The sequence below is a fragment of the Camelina sativa genome, chromosome 16 (genome assembly GCF_030686135.1).
Source record: "Camelina sativa cultivar CO46 ecotype springtype chromosome 16, ASM3068613v1".
Taxonomy (NCBI): Eukaryota; Viridiplantae; Streptophyta; class Magnoliopsida; order Brassicales; family Brassicaceae; genus Camelina; species Camelina sativa.
The window spans coordinates 19003060-19027039 of record NC_141895.1 but is presented as its reverse complement, the minus strand read 5'-3'; the positions used below and the strand labels follow the sequence as shown (position 1 = coordinate 19027039).

The 23980-nt window shown below is 35.7% G+C and overlaps 3 protein-coding genes and 1 pseudogene across 3 annotated transcripts; 3 read left to right on the top strand and 1 right to left on the bottom strand.

Moving 5' to 3' along the window:
• Positions 1–2623: 2623 nt before the first annotated feature.
• Positions 2624–4334, top strand: LOC147925720 (uncharacterized; annotated as a pseudogene).
• Positions 4335–9477: 5143 nt separating this feature from the next.
• On the top strand, positions 9478–11574 carry LOC104750704 (transcription factor bHLH30). Its single transcript, XM_010472544.3, has 2 exons — positions 9478–10329; positions 10856–11574. Exons 1-2 carry the CDS (start codon positions 9724–9726, stop codon positions 11339–11341), a joined length of 1092 nt encoding a protein of 363 aa, XP_010470846.1. The 5' UTR covers positions 9478–9723; the 3' UTR covers positions 11342–11574.
• A 3664-nt stretch (positions 11575–15238) lies between these two features.
• LOC147925719 (uncharacterized) lies at positions 15239–15841 on the bottom strand. Its single transcript, XM_087492737.1, has one exon. It carries the CDS (start codon positions 15839–15841, stop codon positions 15239–15241), a length of 603 nt encoding a protein of 200 aa, XP_087348863.1.
• Positions 15842–19112: 3271 nt separating this feature from the next.
• Positions 19113–22796, top strand: LOC104750703 (uncharacterized). The gene is made up of 14 exons (XM_010472543.3): positions 19113–19640; positions 19932–20022; positions 20117–20201; positions 20277–20346; positions 20452–20521; positions 20726–20795; positions 21097–21142; positions 21232–21484; positions 21572–21783; positions 21876–21950; positions 22036–22096; positions 22174–22254; positions 22347–22426; positions 22528–22796. Exons 1-14 carry the CDS (start codon positions 19504–19506, stop codon positions 22604–22606), a joined length of 1410 nt encoding a protein of 469 aa, XP_010470845.1. The 5' UTR covers positions 19113–19503; the 3' UTR covers positions 22607–22796.
• Positions 22797–23980: the final 1184 nt, after the last annotated feature.

The following is a 23980-nucleotide window of genomic DNA, read 5'->3' as shown; positions in this document are numbered from 1 at the left end:
CCCAACAAGCAAGGAAACAAGCAAGGCAAGCAATCAAAGCTACGCAACAGAAACAATAACATAAGCAAATAACAAACATGCAAGCAAAGAGGGTTAGTTCAAGCAAGACTTAACTTGAATAACCTAGACTCTTTACTCCTACGCGACGAACAAAGACGACTAGAATACAACAATGGTAACTTGAATACTCTAGACTCTTTTACCTATGAACATAAGACGACTAGAATAATCAAGGATTACTCGACTACCCTAGACTCTTTCACCTATGGGCCCTCGTTAATATGTTCCGTTTCAAACCACTGCCCATGCGAAAACCACAAAGGTAACCCACATGAGTCAACCAATGCTACGACGTCAAGTAGTTGTCGCTCTAGTAGCTAGCTAGACGCGACGTTGTACCGTGTAAGTGAGCGTTGAGAATTTCGCACGAGACAACCTTTCTACACTTGGAACAGAAGATCGACTATTCTATCCTAGCTAGGACTCAAGAAAAATAATGAATATAATTCAAGAGACTAGCTAAAATAAGTACTACAGTTCTAAGAGTAAAAACGCAAAGAATTTAGTACTAATGCAAGCAATTCAAGCAAGAAAATCAAGCATAACAAGCAAGAAATCAAGCAAAAAAATCACACAACAATTAACAAGGCAACGAGAATAATAATTCAAGCAACCTAGATTGTTCTATATGCATGCAACTATTTTAATCCGATTTTTAAGCAAGAAATATTGCAAGTAAAAATCTACTCATTTAATCATGCATGCAAGTCCATGGTCCAAATTTGAAGCAAGCCAAATTGCTAAAAATGCATCAAGTTGATCATGTAAACATGAGGTTAAATTCTCATCAATTCTCAACATGCGTGGTGATCCCTAGCATAATTCTATGTGATTAACATGAATTCTAGCATGAATCCTACCAATTTACGCATGCAACATTTAACTGATCCTACCATGATCCTAGTCTAAATGCATCAAGCAATAGGTACGTACATGGTCCATAGGATCCATGCAGCAACCCACACAAAACTACCACGGAACTCACAGTGATTCAGCAGATTGATGATCGGACTTCACGGCACCACGGATCAGACAATGTCCCAATCGCGTCCAACTGCGTCTTTGAACCGCGTCTCTGACAACGTCCAACAGCGTCTCCAAACAGCGTCTCTCTTCGTCTCCGAACAGCGTCTCTCTTCGTCTCCGAACAACGTCCCTCTCGTCTCCGAACAGCGTCTCTCTTCGTCTTCGAGAGAGAGCAACACTTAGAGAGATTTTATGGTTTTTCTTTTGAGTTGTGAATGAGCAAAATGAGAAGGAATGGCTTCCTTATATAGAGAATTTGGGCGGTGCTACTCGCCAATGCATGGCGAGCACATGTTTGATTTCTTTCCACACCTTTTGGGCGAACACTTGGCGCGCAAGTCACTCTTGTCCAAGAAATCTTCCTTTTACTTGCATGTGTGCGGATTGGTTGGTTCTAAAAAGGGAATCTCCTTTTGTCTCCCACTTTTAGTTCATGAATTTCCATTGGTCAACTTCCTTAAGACACAATGATTATGTCCCTTTTTTGTGTCTTCAACAACACAATGATTAATTCCCAAAGTTGCATGAAATTCCATTGGCTGATTCAAGAGAAAAATAAAATATTCTCTTTTGTGCCGTCAGGCAAACGCTCCACAAAATCTGGAACGATGTCGGCTCTTGGCACTACGTTCGTCGATCGTCCGATACATCCGTAATTTCTCGGCCTTGTCTGTAGTTTCTCGGCAGTACCGCAACTCCTTCGTCAGTACCGCAACTTCTCGTCAGTACCGCAACTTCTCCGTCAGTACCGCGAACAATTGGTCTTTAACGGCTATACTCGTCCTTTACTGTCTACACTCCGCATGTGTCCGTCTACTTGGTCCATGCCGTCTCCATTCCGCATGCGTCCGTTCTTTCCGTCTTTACTCAGTCAGTGCCGTCTTCATCCGTGTACGTCTGACTTGTGCGTACCGTCTCTGTCCGCGTACGTCTGATGTGTCCGTACCATCTCCGACCATGTACGTCCGTCCGTACCGTCTCCGACCATGTACGTCTGTCCGTAGTGTCCCCATCCGTGTACGTCCGTCCTGACCGTACCTTGGCCTTTTGTGGTTTTTGACTTGGCCAATCTTCTTCTTCGACTTCCTATTGAACTTAGCCTCTTGACCTCCGGCCATTGGCCATCTCCCGACTTGTTGATTTTTTTTCGGACTTCCATCGATCGTTTTTCTTATTTTTCTCTTCTACCTCTTGCTAAGTCTTTTCCGGGTCTTTTTCTCCAAAATTTTTATTTGGATTTTTACCCTTAGTGAGGATCATTACAATTGCGCTACCTGAATTCTGGTGGAGTAATAAGGCAGATAGTAGGGGTAGACATTGGATATCTTGGGACCAATTATGCTCACCACTTTTAGATGGAGGCCTAGGATTCAAAGCCTTAGAAGACTTTAATCTCACATTATTGGCGACGCAATTGTGGGGACTATTAAGATTTCCTAATTCTCTTATTAGTCGTGTCCTAAAAGGAAGGTATTTTGAGCACAATAGCTCGTTAGACATAAGGGTATCCAACCGACCGTCATATGGATGGAGGAGCATGTTGGCTGCTAAAGATGTTTTGAAACACGGATTTCGGAAGACTATAGGCTTAGGGTTTGGCTCATACCTTTGGACAGATCTGTGGATACTTGATTCCCCTGCGTGCCCTCCAAAAGGACTTTCAGATGTCCGAGATCCTTTGATCTGCGTGAACACCTTGATTGACTTCAAGACAAAACAATGGAAGTTGGATCTTCTCCGGAAACTCTTTCCCCCGGAAAAAATTACCCTCATTTTAGGGCTAAAACCAAGTAGTATTGCATCAAATGATGGATATTGCTGGACTATGACTAAGTCTGGGAACTATTCAGTCAAGTCTGGATATGAGGCCGCGAGAATCATTTCTCGTCCTTCTTGTGAACCTCCTTTTCAGGGACCTAGTGTTACGACACTAAAAGCACAAGCTTAGAAATTAAAAACTACACGGAAGTTGAAACATTTTGTGTTGTAATGTATTGTTGGGTGCTTGGCAACAAGCCAAAAACTACACTATCGTCATATTGGTAGAGACAAAGGATGTTCTAGATGTGGAGCAGATGAAGAAACCATCAATCATGTGATCTTAAAATGTCCCCCAGCTAGACAAGTTTGGGCTTTGTCGAATATCCCTTCATCACCTATGTTGCTCCGTCATCATCGATATACAATAATTTTGATTATTTATATTGGCGGGACAAGGACGTGGGAGCGAATGAGGAGAGCTTAAGAGTATTTCCATGGATTATATGGTATATTTGGAAGGTGAGAAATAAAAAAGTCTTCGAGAATATTCCAGAACCACCACAAGAGACTCTTGATATTGCTATTCAAGAGTAAGAAGCGTGGAGGCGAGCAAATAGGAGAGAAGATCCCTTAGCAGGGACAGAGCCCATAGTGGAGATCATTCCATTTCCATCTCATGTTCTTGTTTGTATTATCGACGGGTCTTGGCATGCGTCAGATTCACCAAGTGGACACGGTTGGATTGTGTCTTGTGGAGGGAGAATGAGGCATTTAGGATTGAAGGGCTCGCGTAGAAGTCTCCCCCCCCCCTTCATGCCGAGTTGGAGACCTTTTTATGGTATATTTAGAAGGTGCGAAATAAAAAAGTCTTTGAGAATATTTCAGAACCACCACAAGAGACTCTTGATATTGCTATTCAAGAGGAAGAAGCGTGGAGGCGAGCAAATACGAGAGAAGATCCCGTCGCAGGGACATAGCCTATAGTGGAGATCATTCCAGTTCCATCTGATGTTCTTATTTGTTTTATCGACGGGTCTTGGCATGCGTCAGATTCACGAAGTGGACACGGTTGGATTGTGTCTTGTGGACGGAGAATGAGGCATTTAGGATTGAAGGGCTCGCGTAGAAGTCTTTCCCCCCCCCCCCCACTTCATGTCAAGTTGGAGACTCTTTTATGGGCGATGAAATGCTTATTGGCGATTCTGTTGACAAGTATCCTCATTATGACAGATTGTTCAGATCTTCTTGCTTTGACTTCAAACCCAGAGGCATGGCCTGCATTTGCGGCAGAGCTGAAGGATTTTTTGTATTACAAGGACTTATTCTCTTCTTTTATTATTAGATATATCCCTCGTAGTGGTAATATCTCCGCTGATCATCTTGCGAAATGTTTTGTTTTTGTTTTGCGAGGTTGCGGGTTTTGTTTTTCCCATGTAAGTTCGACGGTTCTTCATTGGCTCTCTCTAGAAGAGAGTTCTCAACCGTGAACTAGTATATGAAGTTTAGACGACAAAAACAAAACAAAAAAACCATTGAAGAAAAACCTTTTTATTTGGGAGAAATAGGGAGACAGTGTCTTCCGCTATTTATTCAGAAACAAAAAATTATGAATGTACATTCCATGGTCGTGTAGACCCACTAGCATCATCCACCAAGAGCGACATAACACTCTCGGGTACAACATCAAACACAGAAATACCCAAAGGCAAAGAAAACGCATAGTTCGCTAATCCATTGACAAGACAATTAGCCTCCCTATATACATGAGTAATGCGAACTATCCAGTTTTTTGATAAAAAACTATAACACAGCCATACTATGAAAGACAACGGATGAGAATCACTTATCTCTGTCTTAAGAAAACCAACAACTATCTCCGAATCCACTTCTACTTCCACACATGTAGTCCGACGTTCCCATGCTCAGCCATTGCACGCTATTAGTGCAGAACATATACCAACATTCACAACCGTTTTTGAATCTAAACGGTGATTCCCAATAACACTAATCCAAACTACAAAAATATAATCTATATGTATTGTGATCAACAAAATTAAATACAAAACTTTAATGTTTGAACATGAGATGTATCTAAATAAGTTTATAACAAATTATGCCAATTATACCTGATCATCATTAACAGATTTCTCAAATTTCTCCCATCATACAACACATGACTTAATATATAATGAAACGGAGAAAACACGAGTGCGGGGTACTCCGAAACCCACTAGATGATAAACGAAATTGCATCGTCTGAAACTCTGAATATATAAGGGGGTCCAATAAATATATTGTGTAAAACGAAACAAAAGGCACCAAAATGTTTATACCAAATTGGTAAAAACTGGAGCCTGTGGAAAATGGAATGGTCAAAGTAAGACGCAGAAATAAAAGTGTGATCATAACTTTTTCAAAAAGAAAAGAAAAAAGTGTGAATTTTGTTTTTGGGTTAATAAACAAAAACCAATGCGTTGTGTCTTATGATTTGGCCTCTTCTTACTTTTGTTAACCAAACTTCTTACAAAGACTGCGTTTTTGTCCGCACTTTGCCGGTCAACCTCTTTATATAGTTTATTTGCTTTTGTTCAGAACTCTTCTCTTTCACTGATCTTTTCCCCATAAAATACGTAGATGTGCATATGTATATATATATATATATATATATATATATATATATATATCAATATAAAACATTTGTATTTCAACGTATAACTAAAACTGTGAATCCAAGAAAGACATTATCACCAGAAACCATTGGCTCTACTTGTAACTCATTAAAAGGAAGTCCTAAATTTGGGATACGACGGCCTAACAAAACTGATTTACACTGTTTGGTTTTCTATCCGACAAGAGATTATGAGCCGAAACCAAAAACTTACGAGTGGTTTGACCTTGATCAATTGTCTTTGCTATGTCTTTTTTTTAGCTTGATAATTCTATTGATTTTTCTGAAGTTTTATGACAACTATGAGCTAATTCAGCGGAAATACAATTTTCAACAAAAATGCTGACATTTACGAATGCGGTTTGGTAGAAAAGAATAGTAAAGTTTTAGTCAATGAAAACTTGAAAAGGTATAATTTCTCTAAGACTATATAGTCTATATATACTCCTATAGTATTATGGGGAGAGAGTCAGAGAGAGAGGAGTTGAAGAATATGAAAGGGAAAATGTGCGTGCGTCTTTGAAAAAGTGAATGGAAACATATCTCATCATTCCTCCTTTCCTCACTTGTTTTCCCATATTCTTTGCCTTATGTGACATTTATGTGTCCTCTTCTCCTTCTTGTCGTATTCCATTCGTTAATTAAAACAAAAACAACAACAAAAGATATTTCTCTTCTCCAATCAATCGAAATCAATACAGTATGGTAATTGGCATTGGTTAATTTGAAATAGTTCTGGAAGCATGAATAGAGGAGCAAAATCGAAAGACGTGGAGTTTAAAATTCAAAATAAAAATAAAATCAAGCCTCTAATGGTTATTCTGATGGAGTATTTATTTTTGTCTACAACTTCGATATGTTAAATTTGGTTATAAAGTGCATGAGAGAGAGAGAAATGGAGTACGTTCCAAGACAAAATGATTAAAAGGTCTTTGGGGAAGCCATAAAGGATTAGCGTGGGAAATGAAGCTCAAGAGATAAGAGCACTGGTTTTGTTTTCATGAACAAAACTGGCTCCTTACTTTCTTTCTTTTGCTATGCACAATTGTTCTGTTCTTTTTCAGACTTTTATTGACATTTTTTTTGCTTTAAGATATGATTTAAACAGTCTCTGATGTTTAATTTTATACTATAATCTACTCAAAAAGTATAAACTCAATATTCAGTGAGACACTTGGCAAGCCTTTTCTCTACCTATCTTTCTTAACTTAATGTTAGGGAATTCTTACGTTACAATATAGTATAGAGATTTCAAGAATCAAAAATAAAAGGTCGTCTTATCTGAAATTAGTGTGAACCGTGTTTTTGTCATTGATATGCGTAACATCCTAGAGATCGAGTCGTAGAGAGAAAGTATCCATCACGTTAATATATACTTTTTCTTCACATAAATAAAAAACCTAAAGATACATATCTGTTAATACGCCCACGTGCATGTATTTGTGTGTATATACATGTGATCAATACAGAGACTCGGTATTGTAGTATTATAACTCATCTAATAAATAAATAAATTGGTAAAGAAGAATAAAGTATATACTAGTACTATTTAGGAAAAAAAACAATAATTTTTAAAAAGACAAAATTTATTAAGAGCTTTTATAATGAAATGAAAGTGCGAAGGGAAAGCAAAAGGGCTTTTGGATTGCAAGCTTGAGACTAAGGTCATGATGATATGGCCAGCCTTTTTTGAGTCTTTGGTCGGTCCGACAATCTGTGTGTTTTGTGTTTACTCTGTTTTTTTTTTTCCCTTTTCATTTTTCTTATTGTTTATTTATTTTTCGGTTATAGTGTTTCTCAAGTTCCCCTATATCCTACTCGATAAGAGGATGTGATTTAAAGAAAGTTTTGGACCCGATCACTATATACTAAGAAATTATTAGTAATTTTTATTCTCCTGATAGCTACACTCCTTAGTTGAGCTTTCCGTAAATTGAAAGCAAAGACGACTTGCAGAGTAACTTTCCAAGTTGCAAACCATCCATGATCCATACATCTATATGGACATACTATTGCATGTATATAAATATTTTTATCTAGGAAAAACCTAGAAGTTGTAAATGTTTATTCTTGAAATATGATACGAATTTAATTATGTATATTTCTATATTACACCCATGTCTATAAAACCCATAATATATCGTATAAATAATTTCTATATATACTTATACACATCTCCAGATCTACACGTCCATTTATATAAGACCAATATATAATGAATATTTTGTACGTTATGTCATGTAAGAACTTCGTTCCACAAATTTAAAACAGTTGTATGTTTAAGATCAGTTTATCATTAGCACTAGCTAGACACTAGTATTTGACTATTTGTAAACATATACTAAGACCATGTGTATTGGTTAGTTTATCACCATATTTCTCACTAACAAAAGAATTAATAAAATATAAAATAATAATATTTTATTATTTGAGAATCGTTCTTATCTTATATAAAAAACTTTCATAATAAAAAATATTATACTATATTTTATTTTATTTTTTAAGTGAGAAAATTTTGTGAGAAACTTCCAATGCATTTGCTCTAATTAATATTCTGATTAAACTTTATTTATTAATGAGTGTCAAAATGGGTAGTATAATCCAATTTTTACCTAAAATATTATTAATAGGGTGAATATTAAATAGGTCAACAACATAAACCATTTTACCACATAGGTTAGGTCAACTCATGATCTATTTAATTTAATAATTTGATGGATTAAGGGGTTAAACAATTTAGACTATTAAATAACTATATCATATAAACAATTTTCATAGTTAACAATTTTATCATAAAATCGGTATCATACAATCTTTGTCATCACATCATCATCGTACTATCACTTTATCATTATCATAATATCATGATCGTTATACCATGCATCATCGTCGTCATCATCATTTATAGGGAAAAATTGTGGATTTGTATGATTTTTTTTCTTTTTTTGCAAAATATCTCCTTTTTATCTGGTAAATTTACTGTTTCAACTGATTTTTAAATCATTTTTACAGTATGATTTCCCAAGAAATAAAAAATATATATCTTTGTCTTTTAGGCAAAAAAATTCTGAAATTTTGCTCTTAAATAAAAATTGAATATGACAAGAAATTGCAGAATCATTTTTGTTTAGCAAGAAAATGTGGAATCCTTTTTAGTATGTAGTTGGAGAATTATGTTTGATTTTAAACATCGTATTTTTCTTTAAAATTTTGCAAAATTGTATGATGATGATATGACAATGATGGTATGATGATATTATGATATGATGAATCTAAAAACAAATATTTAATATATTTTTTGTCTTTAACAAAAATGTGGAGGAAACAGGTAACCCATATAGTATCTATTACAACCTAACTCATTTAATCCGTTAATTCATTAAGACTAAATCTCGTTGGACTTATCAATCGAACAAAGTCATGAGAATTTGAATTTGAATTCGAATGGTAACATAACACGATATTAGTATCAACTAATATTAGACTACATGTCTTGGTTAATATTATCATTATGGATTTACATCAACGAGAAATGCTTTTGACCAAAGAAAAAAAGAAAGAAGAAACAAAACACTATCCTCCACAATGTTATCTGCTCTCTAATAAGTATTAACTAGTTTTAGTAGTCTAATATAGAAGAGAACAAAATATCAAAATTTTATGTTTTTTTTTGGTTAAAAGGCTTATCAAATTTTTATGTTGATACCTACAAATGTGTTACCTTTGTTATGTGGTATCTATCAACTATTTTAGTGCTCTAATGTAGATTTTATTATTATAACCAAACCAAGTTAATCTGCAAGTTAGAAATAGACAGTGAAGTACTAAATTCGTAAATAAAAGGATAGATAATCTAAAGAATCTTAAACCCCAATACCTTTTTTGCTTTTCTAATAACTCCACCACAACACAATACACAAGTTGCAACCTCTTTATATCCTTCAAACCATAGATATAGGAATAGGATACAAACGCATAAGAGTTTCCTATATATGTCTGCGTCTATAAACATTTGAAAGCAATATTTTGTCTCTTTTTAACTCTCTCAACTTTTGTTTCTTCTCCTACCTTCTTTTACCAACCTTTCCATTCTTTTACACATATAATATATATATATATATATATATATATATATATAGAGAGAGAGAGAGAGGAGAAAAAAAGAGTTGAAAGATGAAGACTCTTGTGTCTTCATAAAAACAAGTGATATGTGTGGAAAGAAAGAAGAAGAAGAAGACAGTTCTAGAGCCATGAACAACATACAAAATTACCAAAACGACCTCTTCTTCCACCAAGTCATCTCTCATCATCATCGTCATCATCACGATCCCTCTCAATCCGAAACCTTTGGAGCATCCGGTAACGTTGGATCCGGGTTCACTATCTTCTCTCAAGATTCTGTCTCCCCAATATGGTCTCTCCCTCCAGCTACTTCGATCCAACCACCGTTCGATCAGTTTCCTCCTCCTTCGTCTACTCCAGCATCTTTCTACGGAAGTTTCTTCAACAGAAATCGAGCTCATCACGGCCAGGGATTACAGTTCGGGTACGAGGGTTTTGGTGGAGCCACGTCAGCAGCACATCATCATCATGAACAGCTTCGGATCTTGTCCGAGGCTTTAGGTCCGGTGGTGCAAGCTGGTTCTGGTCCTTTTGGGTTACAAGCTGAGTTAGGGAAGATGACAGCACAAGAGATCATGGACGCTAAAGCTTTAGCTGCTTCAAAGAGTCATAGTGAAGCTGAGAGAAGACGAAGAGAGAGAATCAATAATCATCTCGCTAAGCTCCGTAGCATATTACCCAACACCACCAAAGTAAGTCTAAATTTTTTATAAATAAAAAAAAAAAATCATCATCATTCATCATCACACAACGTTAAGATTCAAAACGGATGTTCTGAATTTTTTTTTTTAAAAGAAAAGAATATTAAAAAACAATGTAGAGCTGAAGTGGACAAACATAGTAGCTGCGACATGAAAGTTCATGTCACATATTGTCTCTTTTTTTTTTTTTTACATTTAGGTTTTTATAAAAGGTTTGATAAGTTATTCAAAGGTCTTCTGTTTTGATCAATGATCTTCTGTGTATTTGTTAAAGTCCCGAGAGAGAATCAGTCAGAGACTGTAGTATAAATAAAAAGTTACATATGGAATATGGAACGTCTATGTCGTCGTTTGGTTAATTGATGTAATAAAGAGAAACAAACGGCGCAGCTTAAAAAGAATAAAAAGCCTTATTGCCGGACCAAATCATAATTTCTTCGACCACATAATTTATTCTTCCTCGAAACTATACAAATACTTATGTTTTGTTTTTTTTAAAAATAAAATTATAATGCAGACGGATAAAGCGTCGTTACTAGCTGAAGTGATCCAACATGTGAAAGAGTTGAAGAGAGAGACTTTAGTGATCTCTGAGACAAATCTTGTCCCAACGGAGAGCGACGAGTTAACAGTAGCTTTCACGGAGGAGGAAGAGACCGGAGATGGCAGATTCGTAATTAAAGCGTCGCTTTGCTGTGAAGACAGGTCGGATCTTTTGCCTGACATGATCAAAACGTTGAAAGCGATGCGTCTCAAAACGCTCAAGGCGGAGATAACAACTGTTGGGGGACGAGTCAAGAACGTGTTGTTCGTCACCGGAGAAGAGAGCTCCGGGGAGGAAGTGGAGGAAGAGTATTGCATAGGGACGATAGAGGAGGCTTTGAAGGCGTTGATGGAGAAGAGCAACGTGGAGGAATCATCTTCTTCTGGGAATGCTAAGAGACAGAGAATGAGTAGTCACAACACTATCACTATCGTCGAACAACAACATCATCAGAGGTAATCAATATTTACTTAATCGCTGTCTTTTTTGTTTTCGGTGTATCTACAAAACGTGTGTGTTGTTTGATGGTTATGGAAATAAATGTTGTACGTCACGTTATACTACTATAGATATGTGTGTTTGTGTGTATGTATAACGGAGATATTTGTATCCGTTGCGGTCTTGGACTCTTGTATCGATGAGTTTGTTTTCTTGATATGATTTATTTATGGCCAATGCATGGGTTTGCAAAATTCGTTTTATTTGGCCGTGGGAGGATTTGAATTTTTTTTTTGTTTGGTGGGTTTTGGTTATTTTTTGCAATTTGTGAGTGAAACAAAAAGAGACAATGGAGAAGAACAGGAAACGTACCAAAGATGATGTGTATCATTAATTGATTTAGTCGGGTTCTGTCCGGGGAAAAACAAAAAAGAGACAAGTTTGGGATTCTGAGTTTCGTACGTTGATGCTTCTCTGACTCTTTTGCCTTATGTATTTATGTGTCTTGTAGAATCTTTTTCGTGTAACGATTTTACATTTATCCATTTCTAATAAACAGCCATGTTTTAAGAATTAGACCTAAAAAATATTCAAATATTTTGCTTGATATAAATTTTCATGAACTTGTAAGGGTAGACATGTGACCACGAGTACCATAGCCGATCAGTTTTTATTGGTACATAGCCAAATTGACTCTATTATTTTCCGAAGATTTTTTTATGGTTCCTTTTTTCTGTAAAGTTGTATAAACATATCACGATAGTTAAACAATATAAATTAATAATTTACACATGTTAAAATTAGTCTATGAGTAAAGTTTTAGGTTGGTGCGTGAAATCAAGTACATCGCCAATTAGTTTTAGGTTGGTGCATGAAATTACATACATAATATCTTAATTAGAGTTTTATAATTCAAGTAGGTTATATTACAGATCCTTCATCTGATGTTGTACGAAAAGAGATTTTCAAATTTCTTAACACTGAAATTGATATACACAACAGTTTTACATAGCATGTGAGTTTCTTCGATATATATGTTTAACGGAGGATTTTTGTTTTTAAACACCTCCAATTGAGGAGGGGGACTTCGATTTTGATAGATGGTTGGTTACGTACTATAACAATCATATACATTGTCGTGAGAGATATACACATATCAATAAACAACAATTTCACACCATTTGAGATCTTGCATATGGCAACAATTGCACAACCTTCTTGCACCCTCTTAACTTAGCAAACTCAATCACTTGTTTTTTCCGCAAAAAAGACACATCTTAGTTTGATACCGAAGAAACGTGACATCATGGTAAAGAGTTAAACAGTATCCTTCATTTACGTCTTGCTATTATCATAACTAACTCACTAAATTATCAGCCTAATTAACTAATAAAAATTTTTCAGCTAAATCTTTAAATCATTTGGTCACATAAACTCTATTATTTTCCAAAGTTTTAATTTTGACTATTATTTTCCAAAGTTTTTTTTATGGTTCTTATTTCTTAAAAGTTGTATAAACATCACGCTAATTAAGAAATTCATAATTTACAATTAATTCATATTGAAATTAGTCTATGAGTAGAGTTTCAACTTTTCGCAAACAAAGCTTGAGATCTCTTGATCGTCGAGCAAGAGGTTGTAAATGCGGCATAATAAGATTCTGGTACACTTCATGTCTTTAAAACCAGAAGCATTTGTTCACGATAATCATATAGTTCAAATTTTTGTTGTTACGTGTAATTTTAATAAATTTCTTCTTCATTTGTTTTTGTATATATGTTGAGTTATTCTATAAAATTATGCCTCATGTTAAAAAAACAGATTTGAATCTGCCCCTGTCCACATCAATATTAAACACATATATATGCTACCTATACGTACCAATACGAATATGAAAAACTTCTTACCAATCAACTCAAGAAAACCACATACCTATATAGCGTTTGTTATATATAAACATATAACCTGCATTAGTGAAATTTTTTTAAGGATGGATGAAGTGAGTATGATCAAAATCAAGTCATAAATTATGATTAATTGTTTCAAAAAAAAAATGTTAATATGCATGATCGATGGATGATAAGTGATTGTGATTGATCATGACGAGGAACTTACGTGATTGACGACGACGTATGTGTGTTAAGCTTGCATCACGAAGTGAAGTACGTAAGACGTTATTAATTATTATGATGTTTTAGTACTTACGTACTAGTGTACCCTAACTGCCATTTGCATTTGTCTTTTAACAATTTTTACCCCGCAAGTGACTTATATAGTGACGGCCATATGAAGTGTCTAGTACTGACTGACTCTTCTTTCGGCTCTCTGTAGACATGACTTTGAATTTTTGTTTTGTTAATTATATCCAGAGCCGGCCAGGAGTACAAGCAGGACAAGCAGGTAAAGTGCTTACGGCCGTCAGATAATATAATAATTAATCGGCTTATTTTTCTGAAAAGTTCTCTTGGTCTGATAGTAAAGCAGCAGGTTTTCAGTGACCTGCACCAAGATTCGATTCCCAGCCTCTCTATTCCCCTTGTTATTCAACCATTATTTTTTAAAACAACATTTATTGTATTTAGACTTGCGACCCATAAATAGTCAGCGCCGGCTCTGATTATATCTTCGTTCAGTCATTCTCAAAACCAAAAACTTATAAACTTTCGCATTTTTTTTCTGGAGACTTGCAGTAAGTGCTCAGCTGGTCTTGTTGTTAGCGAGATAAAAGGAGAGGAGTTATTCCAAGCGAGACTTTTGCTAAGTTTCATAAAGGCCCAAACCAAGCCCATCCATCTCTATATATACTTTATTAGATTAGTTTTGATTTTTGAACAAAGTGTTTTTTTTTTAAAAGCTTGTACAAATATATAAATTACAATATCAAATTTTAAAATTCATTTATATACCTTCTTTAACCTTCAAATAAATATGCACTTGTTATTATTTCCAACTATTTAAACTAGACAAAGTTTCATTCACTTCGTTAATCAACTAATCTATCACATAACTAGTATTTGCCATATTTCTATCTTAGCTAATCCGTCAGATTCTAATCAGGTATTCAGGTTTTGCTGATATGTAATTTTCTTTAGCGAGATTTTTTTACTGTTATCATCATTTAGATTTGTAAGGAATATACTGTTGGCTGCGATAACTTAAATTGTGCTTCATCTTTCAGAAAAAAAAAAAAAAAAATAGTCACTGTTCACACCCTTATCATCATTAGCATACTAGAACCATTGTCAACTTGCATCAATCTTTTAATTTAGTTTTAATGTTAAACAACTGTCCATTCAATCTTATCAGCAACAAAGAAGAATCTCTAGCCAGACTTATAAACTTGCACGACAAGACATTGATATTTTGTTTAATTAATTAAGGAACGACTTTTATTATACTTCTCTTCTCACAAAATTATTGAACAGTGTTAATATTATTTTATATACCTTTTAAAAACATGCTATTGGTTGATATTTTTATTTGTGCAGTTCAACATATGTCTTGCCTCAATCATTAGAAGAAGTTCGATGGTCGCATATGCTAAAATTTGACAATTTGGTAAATCTTAAATACGACGATTTAACGTCGTCGGCGTTTTGGATTTATTCATCCGAAACACAATGCTAATTTAGATGGTTAACATGTTTTTTTTCTATCAAGTGGGATTTGATCAGTGGTTCAAGTTATAGAACATTATTTAAATCTCTAGTGCGATTCTTGCTTGGGAAATAACTAAATCTTTTTAACAAATATATATTTTTTTCTTTTGTAATATGGTAATATTAATAAATTAGGTAAAATACATTTTTTTAAACGTGTGCATTTCAATAATAAGAAAAAGAGGTTTAATAATAAAAAATACAAAGAGAAACAGGAGTTGGGAACCAAAAACGACAAAACCGCAGAAACCTGATGATACTAAACACGCCCCACACGTTCAATTTGCTCATGTAACCAAGCCGGACCACCCAAAACTAAATATGTATTCAGCCTGCCGTCACGTGTGACATTCTTCGCAATCGATCGTGCCACTACGTTTAACTTTGGGGTCGCCAAATGAACTGAGACCACCTGCATTTGATTGAGAACCTTACCTATCTTATAAAGACTTGAGCGGTACTTAGGCCAATCCTGGGGTCTCTCTAGAGCACGCGTTACTGCCCCACAGTCTGTCCGAACCTCATACGATAATATATGTAGATCCCGCAAACTCTCAAGACACCATAACAGACAATGCAACTCTGCAGCAATACGATTCACTGTCGGTAGAAAAGCGTTGCGGGAATGAAACAGAACATCACCAACATGATTCCTAAGGATCCAAGCTCCACCAGCAAAAAAATGACTATTGACCCAAGAAGCACATAAGTTACATTTAAGCGTTCCCACAGCCGGTCTAGTCCATTTCTTTTGTAGGAACAGAGCTCTTCCCCCACCTGAACCATGATTTTGTTCCTGGTCTTGCAATCTGTTCTGTTTTAGCCATTCCTCTGCATCTGCCACTGCACCCGCAATTAGCATGTGAGGATCCTATACCCTACTAGTGAACACCACCGAGTTACGTGCCTTCCAAATCTCCCAAAGTATCCACGGTATAGCAACCCGCAATCTCAAGGGAACCTCAGTTTTGGTAAGTAATAACAACAAATGTTCAACATTCTGTGAGACCGATGCTGAAAAACCTTGGATTCGCATTGGTAAAGCAGTTGCAGACCAAACCTCTGTCGCAAAGGCACAATTAAACAGAACATGCGAGACAGTTTCTTCTTCAGTCTGACAAACCTGACACATAGGATTGATTTGTAAGCCGTGCTTCCTTAGACAATCTGCAACCCCTAAAGCACCAGATAACACTCTCCAGAAGAACATTTTGATTTTTGGAGCCGTCTCCATTGTCCGTATCTTCCCTTTCAGTATATTCAAAGCTTGTGCACTTTCTGAATCCCCATCACATCTCACCAAATCTTTAGATATCAGCCAATATCCACTCTTAACAGAGTATTTCCCATCATTGGTGTACGCCCACACCAACCTATCATGTAAACGACTATCCGGAGGTAAAGATCTAATTTTGGTGACATCACACGGAGGAAAGAGTTCCTGTAACCTCTGTAGATTTCAGTCACCCTGAGGGTTTATGAGCTCCGAGACTTGGAGATTCAGATTAATCATTTGTTCCTTATTACATGGTCTCCTTGGTAACTCATCAAAAATCCATTTATCCAACCATACACTAGTATTCTGGCCATTACCTATTGATTTCATTAGGCCCTTTTCCAACAATTCTCTACCAAAAAGTATACTTCTCCATGCATACGATGGACGTGACCCAAGAGTAGCCTCCATCAGCGATGTTGTGGGAAAATATCTGGCTTTGTACACCCGCGCCAACAACGAAGACGGAGCATCTAAAAGGCGCCAAGCCTGTTTCGCACAGAGGGATTGATTGAACCGGCCAATATCACGAAAACCTAAACCTCCCTGCTCCTTTGACTTGCACATTTTCTCCCAAGAAACCCAATGCATCTTTTGTTTCTCTTCTGTTGCATTCCACCAAAAGTTAGCCATAGCACTAGTTATCTTCTTACATTGATACTTTGAGAGCCGGAAACAGGACATTGCATACACCGGGAGTGCTAAAGCTACAGCTTTAAGCAACACTTCTTTACCTCCCAAGGAAAGGGTTTTTTTCAAACCATCCTCGCAATCTAGAGGTTAAATGATCCGTTATGTATGCTAACATATCCTTCTTGGATCCGCTGAAACGTTCCGGGAGTCCTAAGTATGTCCCAGCCCCTCCCTCTTGTTCAATTCCTATAAACAACTCAATTAGCCGCCGCATATATGGATCTAACCTCTTCCCAAAGGTTATCGATGATTTTTGAAAATTAATCTCCTGACCAGATGCAACCCCATATAGTTGTAAACATTGTAACAAGTTAGAACACTCCTTCAAGCTGGCACGACACAAAAATAAACTATCATCAGCGAAGAGAAGGTGCTGAATCGACGGGCAGTCAGTAGTGAGTTTCAAACCCGTAAGTCGACCATCTTGTTATGCCTTGTTCATTACATGTACCAGTGCCTCAGCACACAAAATAAAGAGAAAAGGTGATAAGGGATCCCCCTGTCGTATCCCTCTCTCAGGTTTAATAAAACCATGCTCTTTTCCATTGATAAGAACCGAGAAGGTGACTGACCGCACACAACTCATAATCCATTGTACCCATTTGATGTCAAACCCAAGCTTAAGGAGTAATTCTTCAAGAAAATTCCATTCTATTCGGTCGTAGGCTTTCGACATATTTGTCTTTATGGCCAAAAACTCCTCATCACAACCTGATTTTGTCCTAAGCGCATGAACTAGTTCGTGTGCCAATAGGATGTTATCTGAGATAAGTCGACCCGAGACGAAATCCCCTTGAGTATCTGAGACTATCGATGGCAAAAACCGTTTAAGCCTCTGACATAATACCTTAGACACTGTCTTATCTATCACTGAGCAAAGGCTAATAGGTCGGAGGTTTGACATGCTAGTAGGATTCTGCACCTTTGGGATCAAACAAATCTGTGTAAAATTCCATTCAGAAGGAAGATGTCCAGATTCAAAAAACTGTTGTACCTCCTTCACCACCTGAGGTCCAACAATGTCCCAATACTCTTTATAAAAGTGGCTTGACATACCATCCGCACCTAGTGTCTTTTCCCCCTTGATACTAAAGACTGCATTCTTTATCTCTGCAGCAGTGATTGGACGAGTTAGTTTTGCATTCATACTGGCTGTAACCCGAGGCCTCATCCCATCCAGAGCCTCCATTATAGCACCAGGATTTGAACTAGTAAACATCCTGCGGAAATACGACACTGCCACCTCACCTTTAGGCCCCTCTGAAAATTGTTCCACACCATTATCATCAAAGAGAGATAAAATCTGATTCTCGATCCTTCGTCGTTTAACACTTCCATGAAAGAACTTCGTGTTGCGATCACTACCCTGCAACCACTGCTCTCTACATTATGAAATACAATTTAAGCCAGTGGAAGACAAACTTTTCTTGTAGTCTAATACTCAAAGAAGGAAAACAAAGACGGCGAATGAACAGAAATCCCTGGAAGCATAAGTGAAACCAACAAAAAAAAACAATCAATAAAACAAACAAATTTAGCATTGGAAAGAGGACGAACATCAAGAACTAAAAACAAAGATAAACTAGACTGAACCTCTATGAAATAAACTAGTCTCCAAACGTAAAGTTTCTTTTTGAAGCTCTCGTAGCTGAGTTTTACCAAAAATGTCCACGACCAATCCAAAAATAACAACCACCTACTCTTATCAAAATCAGAAGCATTCTCTCAAAACAAGAACCAAGAATTTCATAATCCCACAAACAAGAACCCAACAAATTGACCTTTAACAAAATAATAAATTTTTAACAAATAATAGTAATTCTTTTTCCTATCGTCCCATAATACCACATCGGTGTTTGTGTCATCATAGCTTACGATGTCATTCTTGAACAAACCTTATATTCCAAAAGTTGATTCTCCCAACAATATTCCTAAGACCTAGGATTTGATCCAATAAATCAGTTCTGCTCATGAATAAGCCTCTATATTTCCAAATATTTGTATTAAACAATATGCAAAAAAAAAAAAAAAAAAAAAAAGAGATGAACTTTAAAACTGACACTATTAATTTTTTTTGTTTTTGTTTTGTCAACGAAGAGTATTAAATGTTTTTATACGAAATGACGACAAAACTTATAATTCCATTTCACCACCTTGAAATAGTGTGAAAAACGAAAAATATCTTACTATAATAAGATCTCTCAATATATACAAACATTCCCAAATTACCCTTGTCTCTCGTAGGAATCACAGGCAAAAAGTAAAAGGGTATTTACGTCAAAACGTACAAATTTTACAGAGGGCTTTGGCGTGGAAGCTCAGCTTTTCTTCTTCTTCTTCTTCTCCGAGTCGAAGAGAAAAAAAATGTCTCTTTCTCAAAAGAATAAATCTTTTTCTCTTCTCTGTGTTTTATAACCCCTCTTGAAATTTTCCGCGAAAAAAAAATCTTAATTGTTGTTTTTTTTTCTCTCTGAAAGTTTCCAGATTTTGACAAAAAAATCAGATCTTTGAGCTAAAGGGTTCTTCTGAGTGGTTTTTTTTTAGGGTTATAGAGAATGTTGGTACAGAGAAGAGTAATGAGTTGGAGAAGAATCTGGAAGTCTCTTCAAGCGGCTTCTGCGCATTGTTTGCTCTTCTCTTTCACGCTTCTTCTCGCTTTGAAGCTTGATCATCTTGTTTCTCATTCATGGTGGTCAGTTTCTCTTTTTCTTCCTTTGTTAAATTTGGTGGCTTGACTTCTGTTTTTTTGGTATTGGGAAATGTTTGAATTGATTGATTAGATTCTCAATTATGCAAAGTCTCTTCCTTTTAAACCCAGTTTTATTGTTTAAAAATTGGATTTTTTAAGTTTCATAACTCTTTCTTAAGTTTTATAACTTTGAATCTTTTTAATGTTGAAGTATCAATCTTCATTACTGTCCTTAAAGATTAAGACTTTGTTGTGGATGTTTGAAATTTTGTATGTGTTTTGTCTGTTTTACAGGTTTATATTTACACCCTTGTGGCTGTTTCATGCTGTGATTGCTCGTGGTAGATTTTCACTCCCTGCTCCATCAATGCCTCATGATCGGCATGTATGCCTTTTTTTTTTATGATTCTATTTAGTTAGCAGGGTTTGATGTAACCAACCTTGTTGAAGTTTTAAGTTGTAATTTGGTTTTGTGGCAGTGGGCTCCTTTTCATTCGGTTATGGCAGCACCACTGCTTGTTGCTTTTGAGATCCTTCTCTGTGTCCATCTTGAAGATAAATATGGTAATTTTTCGTAACTTCTAATTATTGATCATGGTGAGGTTTATTATAAGCTTTGGTTCTGTTCTTCTGTTGCAGTTGTTGACTTAAAGATTGTCTTTCTACCGTTGCTTGCGTTTGAGGTAGCAATTTTGATAGATAATGTCAGGTATTTCATTCAAAGCTTTGAGGTTTGAATTTTGTTCATCCTTCTTACTATTCTAGAGAGTACCGAAAGCGAATAATGAAATCTTGTTTGCAACTTTTCCTGCAGGATGTGTAGAACACTCATGCCTGGAGATGAGGAAACTATGAGTGATGAAGCCATATGGGAAACACTTCCGGTAATTTTGTTGTTCTCTATATACTTGGGAACTTTTGCACTCATGTTAGACCTCAATGCTCGAAAAAGTATTAAATATGATCCCTTACACTGGGCTAATATACAGTTCTTAAGAAGAAATGAAACTTTTGGTTTTGGTTCGTTCTTCAATCTTATTAGCTTTCCCTCTGCAGGGTTGTTCTGACATTGTCTATTGGTTTTGTAGCATTTTTGGGTTTCCATATCTATGGTTTTCTTCATTGCCGCAACAACCTTCACTCTTCTTAAATTATGCGGTATGTTGTTCATTTACTTAACTCTGTCTTTCGTTAATCATCTTATCTTTTCCTACTGCAACCTTATTGGTGTTCTTGAAGTTTCTCTTCCCATGTCAAGTTGAACTAAAAGATAATTTTTTGTGTCGTTATCTGGTGGACAGCATTTTCTAATAGTTATTGTGTCTGTAATTTTGTAGAATCAACTGTTTACTCTGTACTGTTGTTCTGGTTCATAATCTCTCTGTCTCGATATGTTTCTTTTGTTTCTCAATCTGCTTTTGTTGTTTCTGAACCTTTCATGTCTCAAATCCATGCATAGGTGACGTAGCTGCATTGGGATGGTGGGACTTATTTATAAACTTCGGGTAAACTACTTTATCTCTTGAAGTCCTTCTGCCTCTTAAAAATCTCTTCTATGCCTGGTTGAACAAACTTCTCTCTCCTCAAATTACAGAATAGCAGAGTGCTTTGCCTTTCTTGTCTGTACAAAGTGGAGCAATCAATCAATTCATAGGTATTCACATATACCGGAACCTAGTTCATCCTCGATGGTAGTAAGATATCTGGACTGGAACAGAGGCCTAGTTGTAACCGCTGACGACGAGCATCAACAAAGCAACAGAATATGCGGTCTCCAAGATATTGGTGGACATGTTATGAAAATACCGTTCATTACTTTTCAAGTTATCCTTTTCATGCGCTTAGAGGTACAAAATTACAGAGACAAAGTCCATTGCTTTGAAACATTACCTTTTTCACCTGTTCGAGCTAATTCTCTTTTAATGTAACCCCAGGGAACACCTGCTTCTGCCAAGAACATTCCGATTTTAGTTCTGTTTGTACCACTTTTTCTGCTACAAGGAGCTGGGATCTTTTTTGCTATATTTAGGTTGGTTGAGAAATCAGTCTTATTAATAAATAGTGGTGGTAGTTCTTCTTATGGAAGATATTATAGTGCAACAACATCAGCTCGTGAATTCCTCGGATTCTTTCAACATGGTGCAAGGTATGATAGCAGAAACAAACAGAACAATGGGAATCTCTTGTGAAGGAATCCTCAGAAACACTAATCTTTCTCATTTGGTAAATTAACAACAGATTACTTGGCTGGTGGTCGATTGATGAAGGAAGTCGAGAGGAACAAGCTAGGCTCTACTCTGGAGAAGCTACTGGGTAAAAGCTCTCATCTTTTGGTAACAACAAGACAACAAACTCTCTTTTGAAAACATATATTGTTTTGACTCGAAATTATTTTCAGATACAACACATTCTCACCAGAGGTTGTGAAGAAAATGCCAAAGTCTGATCTTGTTGAAGAGGTAAATTTACATACAAGTCATCTCATTATAAACATTTTGAAACCCAAGAATCTTGAATTTTTAAAACTTCTCATCAGATATGGAGACTCCAAGCTGCATTGAGTGAGCAAACAGATATAACCAGTTATAGCCAGCAAGAGTACGAAAAGCTTCAAAACGTAATACATCCATCCACTCATTTTCTCTGTTTAATTACAACTTCCATGGAAGTAAATTTTTGCTTACCTCAAACCAAAACATGAAATTTCAGGAGAAGATTCTTTGTAGAGTTTGCTTTGAAGATCCGATCAACGTGGTTCTACTCCCATGTAGACATCACGTCCTCTGCAGGTAAACCAAAGTTCCTTCTCTTTTTCTCTCTATCTCATTTTCACCTCATAGTTTTCTTTGGCTAGAACTGATATGTTACTGATATTTGTTGGTTTTTTCAGTACATGCTGCGAGAAATGCAAGAAATGTCCGATTTGTCGTGTCCTGATCGAGGAGCGTATGCCTGTATACGATGTGTAGATTTGCAGACGACCATAATGCAAAAAAAGAAACAAATTTCTTTGCTTGTTTGGTTATTTTTTTAGTGATGAAGCAAGCACTTTTATATATATGTTACAACTTGCATAGGAAAATCCAATTCGTTTTCCAGTGGATGTATATAAATACTGTAATCCATCGTATATGTCATAAAACTAAGGTCTCGTTCAAATTGGACTGCAAAGATCTGGTATGGTATGGGTTCGCTACATTTAGAAGTAGGTGAAAATGAAAATATATTGATTTTGTTATTATTGTGACACTCATTGCCATTAAGTGATTATGATGAAGTGAAATACTTTAGATGAGAGGACGTATCTTTCAATGTGGCCGACAATAGTGTTTTCATTTCACAAAATGTTAAGACCCCTTCTATGATTTGTTCGTCTATCTAACCTTTTTATAATCAGACATCAATTTTATCAAATTATCAGATTATGTAATTGAAAGTGATGATTTTATTCTATTTCGTAAGGTTGGTAGATTTGTATAACAGACACGAACAACAACAGACACCAGAATCTTTCAGACGTGTCATTCTATGCAACCAGAAAACTTTATCTGTGACAAGAAGTGAAATTTTCTGTGTCTTAAAATCCTTATATTAAATGCATTGTATATATTTCTGTTTTTTATAGTATACTTTTTTCCCCACCATACGCATAAACGGCCACTTGAGATAATATTTTACTAATTCGGTCTACAAGTCGCCTAATATTTTAGTAATCAGTTGTTAGACTTAGAATTAGATATTTTTGTTATTATGCGATAGTTAACTTGTTTAACAAATGATCATATCATATGGTTTTCGATCTAAATTGTATAGATGATTAATTTTTTGTTAAAGTCAAATATATGATCAATAATACAATCATATTCTTATTTGATTTCATTTGGATAAGGTATTTTCAAATGTTATTTATTCTCCAATTTAATTTTGTATGTCTTTTTTACGTGAATTAAGTTTTGTTCTGGCATCTTTAATTTGTTTTTGGCTTTTAGATTTTGAAAAAAAAAAATTACGTTTAATTTTTTTATTAGCATGCAGAGCGTAGTATATATTGTAAATTAGTAATACAGTATAATAAATATTTATCATTCTATAAACACTTATGCGATACGTAGATCAACCATGCGTTCTTGAACATTGGTTCAAAACAATTTTTTTTGCTTCTCACCTATATATGTATTTAAATGATGAAGAATGGATTATGCATGTTGTATGTTCAATTTCTTCTTAATTTTAACAGTATAAAAATAAGATTTTACCTTTGTAACTTGTTTGGTGTGTAAGATCTTTATGTCGGAAGCAAGATTCAGAAAATAAAGAAACATAATCAGGAATCAGCAAAATAA

Excerpts from the sequence above, each read along its gene's own strand:
- LOC104750704 (XM_010472544.3), top strand. The coding sequence starts at position 9,724 with ATGTGTGGAAAGAAAGAAGAAGAAGAAGACAGTTCTAGAGCCATGAAC. Across the intron at positions 10,330-10,855 it reads TATTACCCAACACCACCAAA|ACGGATAAAGCGTCGTTACT; the intron begins GTAAGTCTAAAT and ends ATTATAATGCAG.
- LOC147925719 (XM_087492737.1), bottom strand. The coding sequence starts at position 15,841 with ATGCTAATTGCGGGTGCAGTGGCAGATGCAGAGGAATGGCTAAAACAG.
- LOC104750703 (XM_010472543.3), top strand. The coding sequence starts at position 19,504 with ATGTTGGTACAGAGAAGAGTAATGAGTTGGAGAAGAATCTGGAAGTCT. Across the intron at positions 19,641-19,931 it reads CTTGTTTCTCATTCATGGTG|GTTTATATTTACACCCTTGT; the intron begins GTCAGTTTCTCT and ends TCTGTTTTACAG. Across the intron at positions 20,522-20,725 it reads CCATATGGGAAACACTTCCG|CATTTTTGGGTTTCCATATC; the intron begins GTAATTTTGTTG and ends TTGGTTTTGTAG.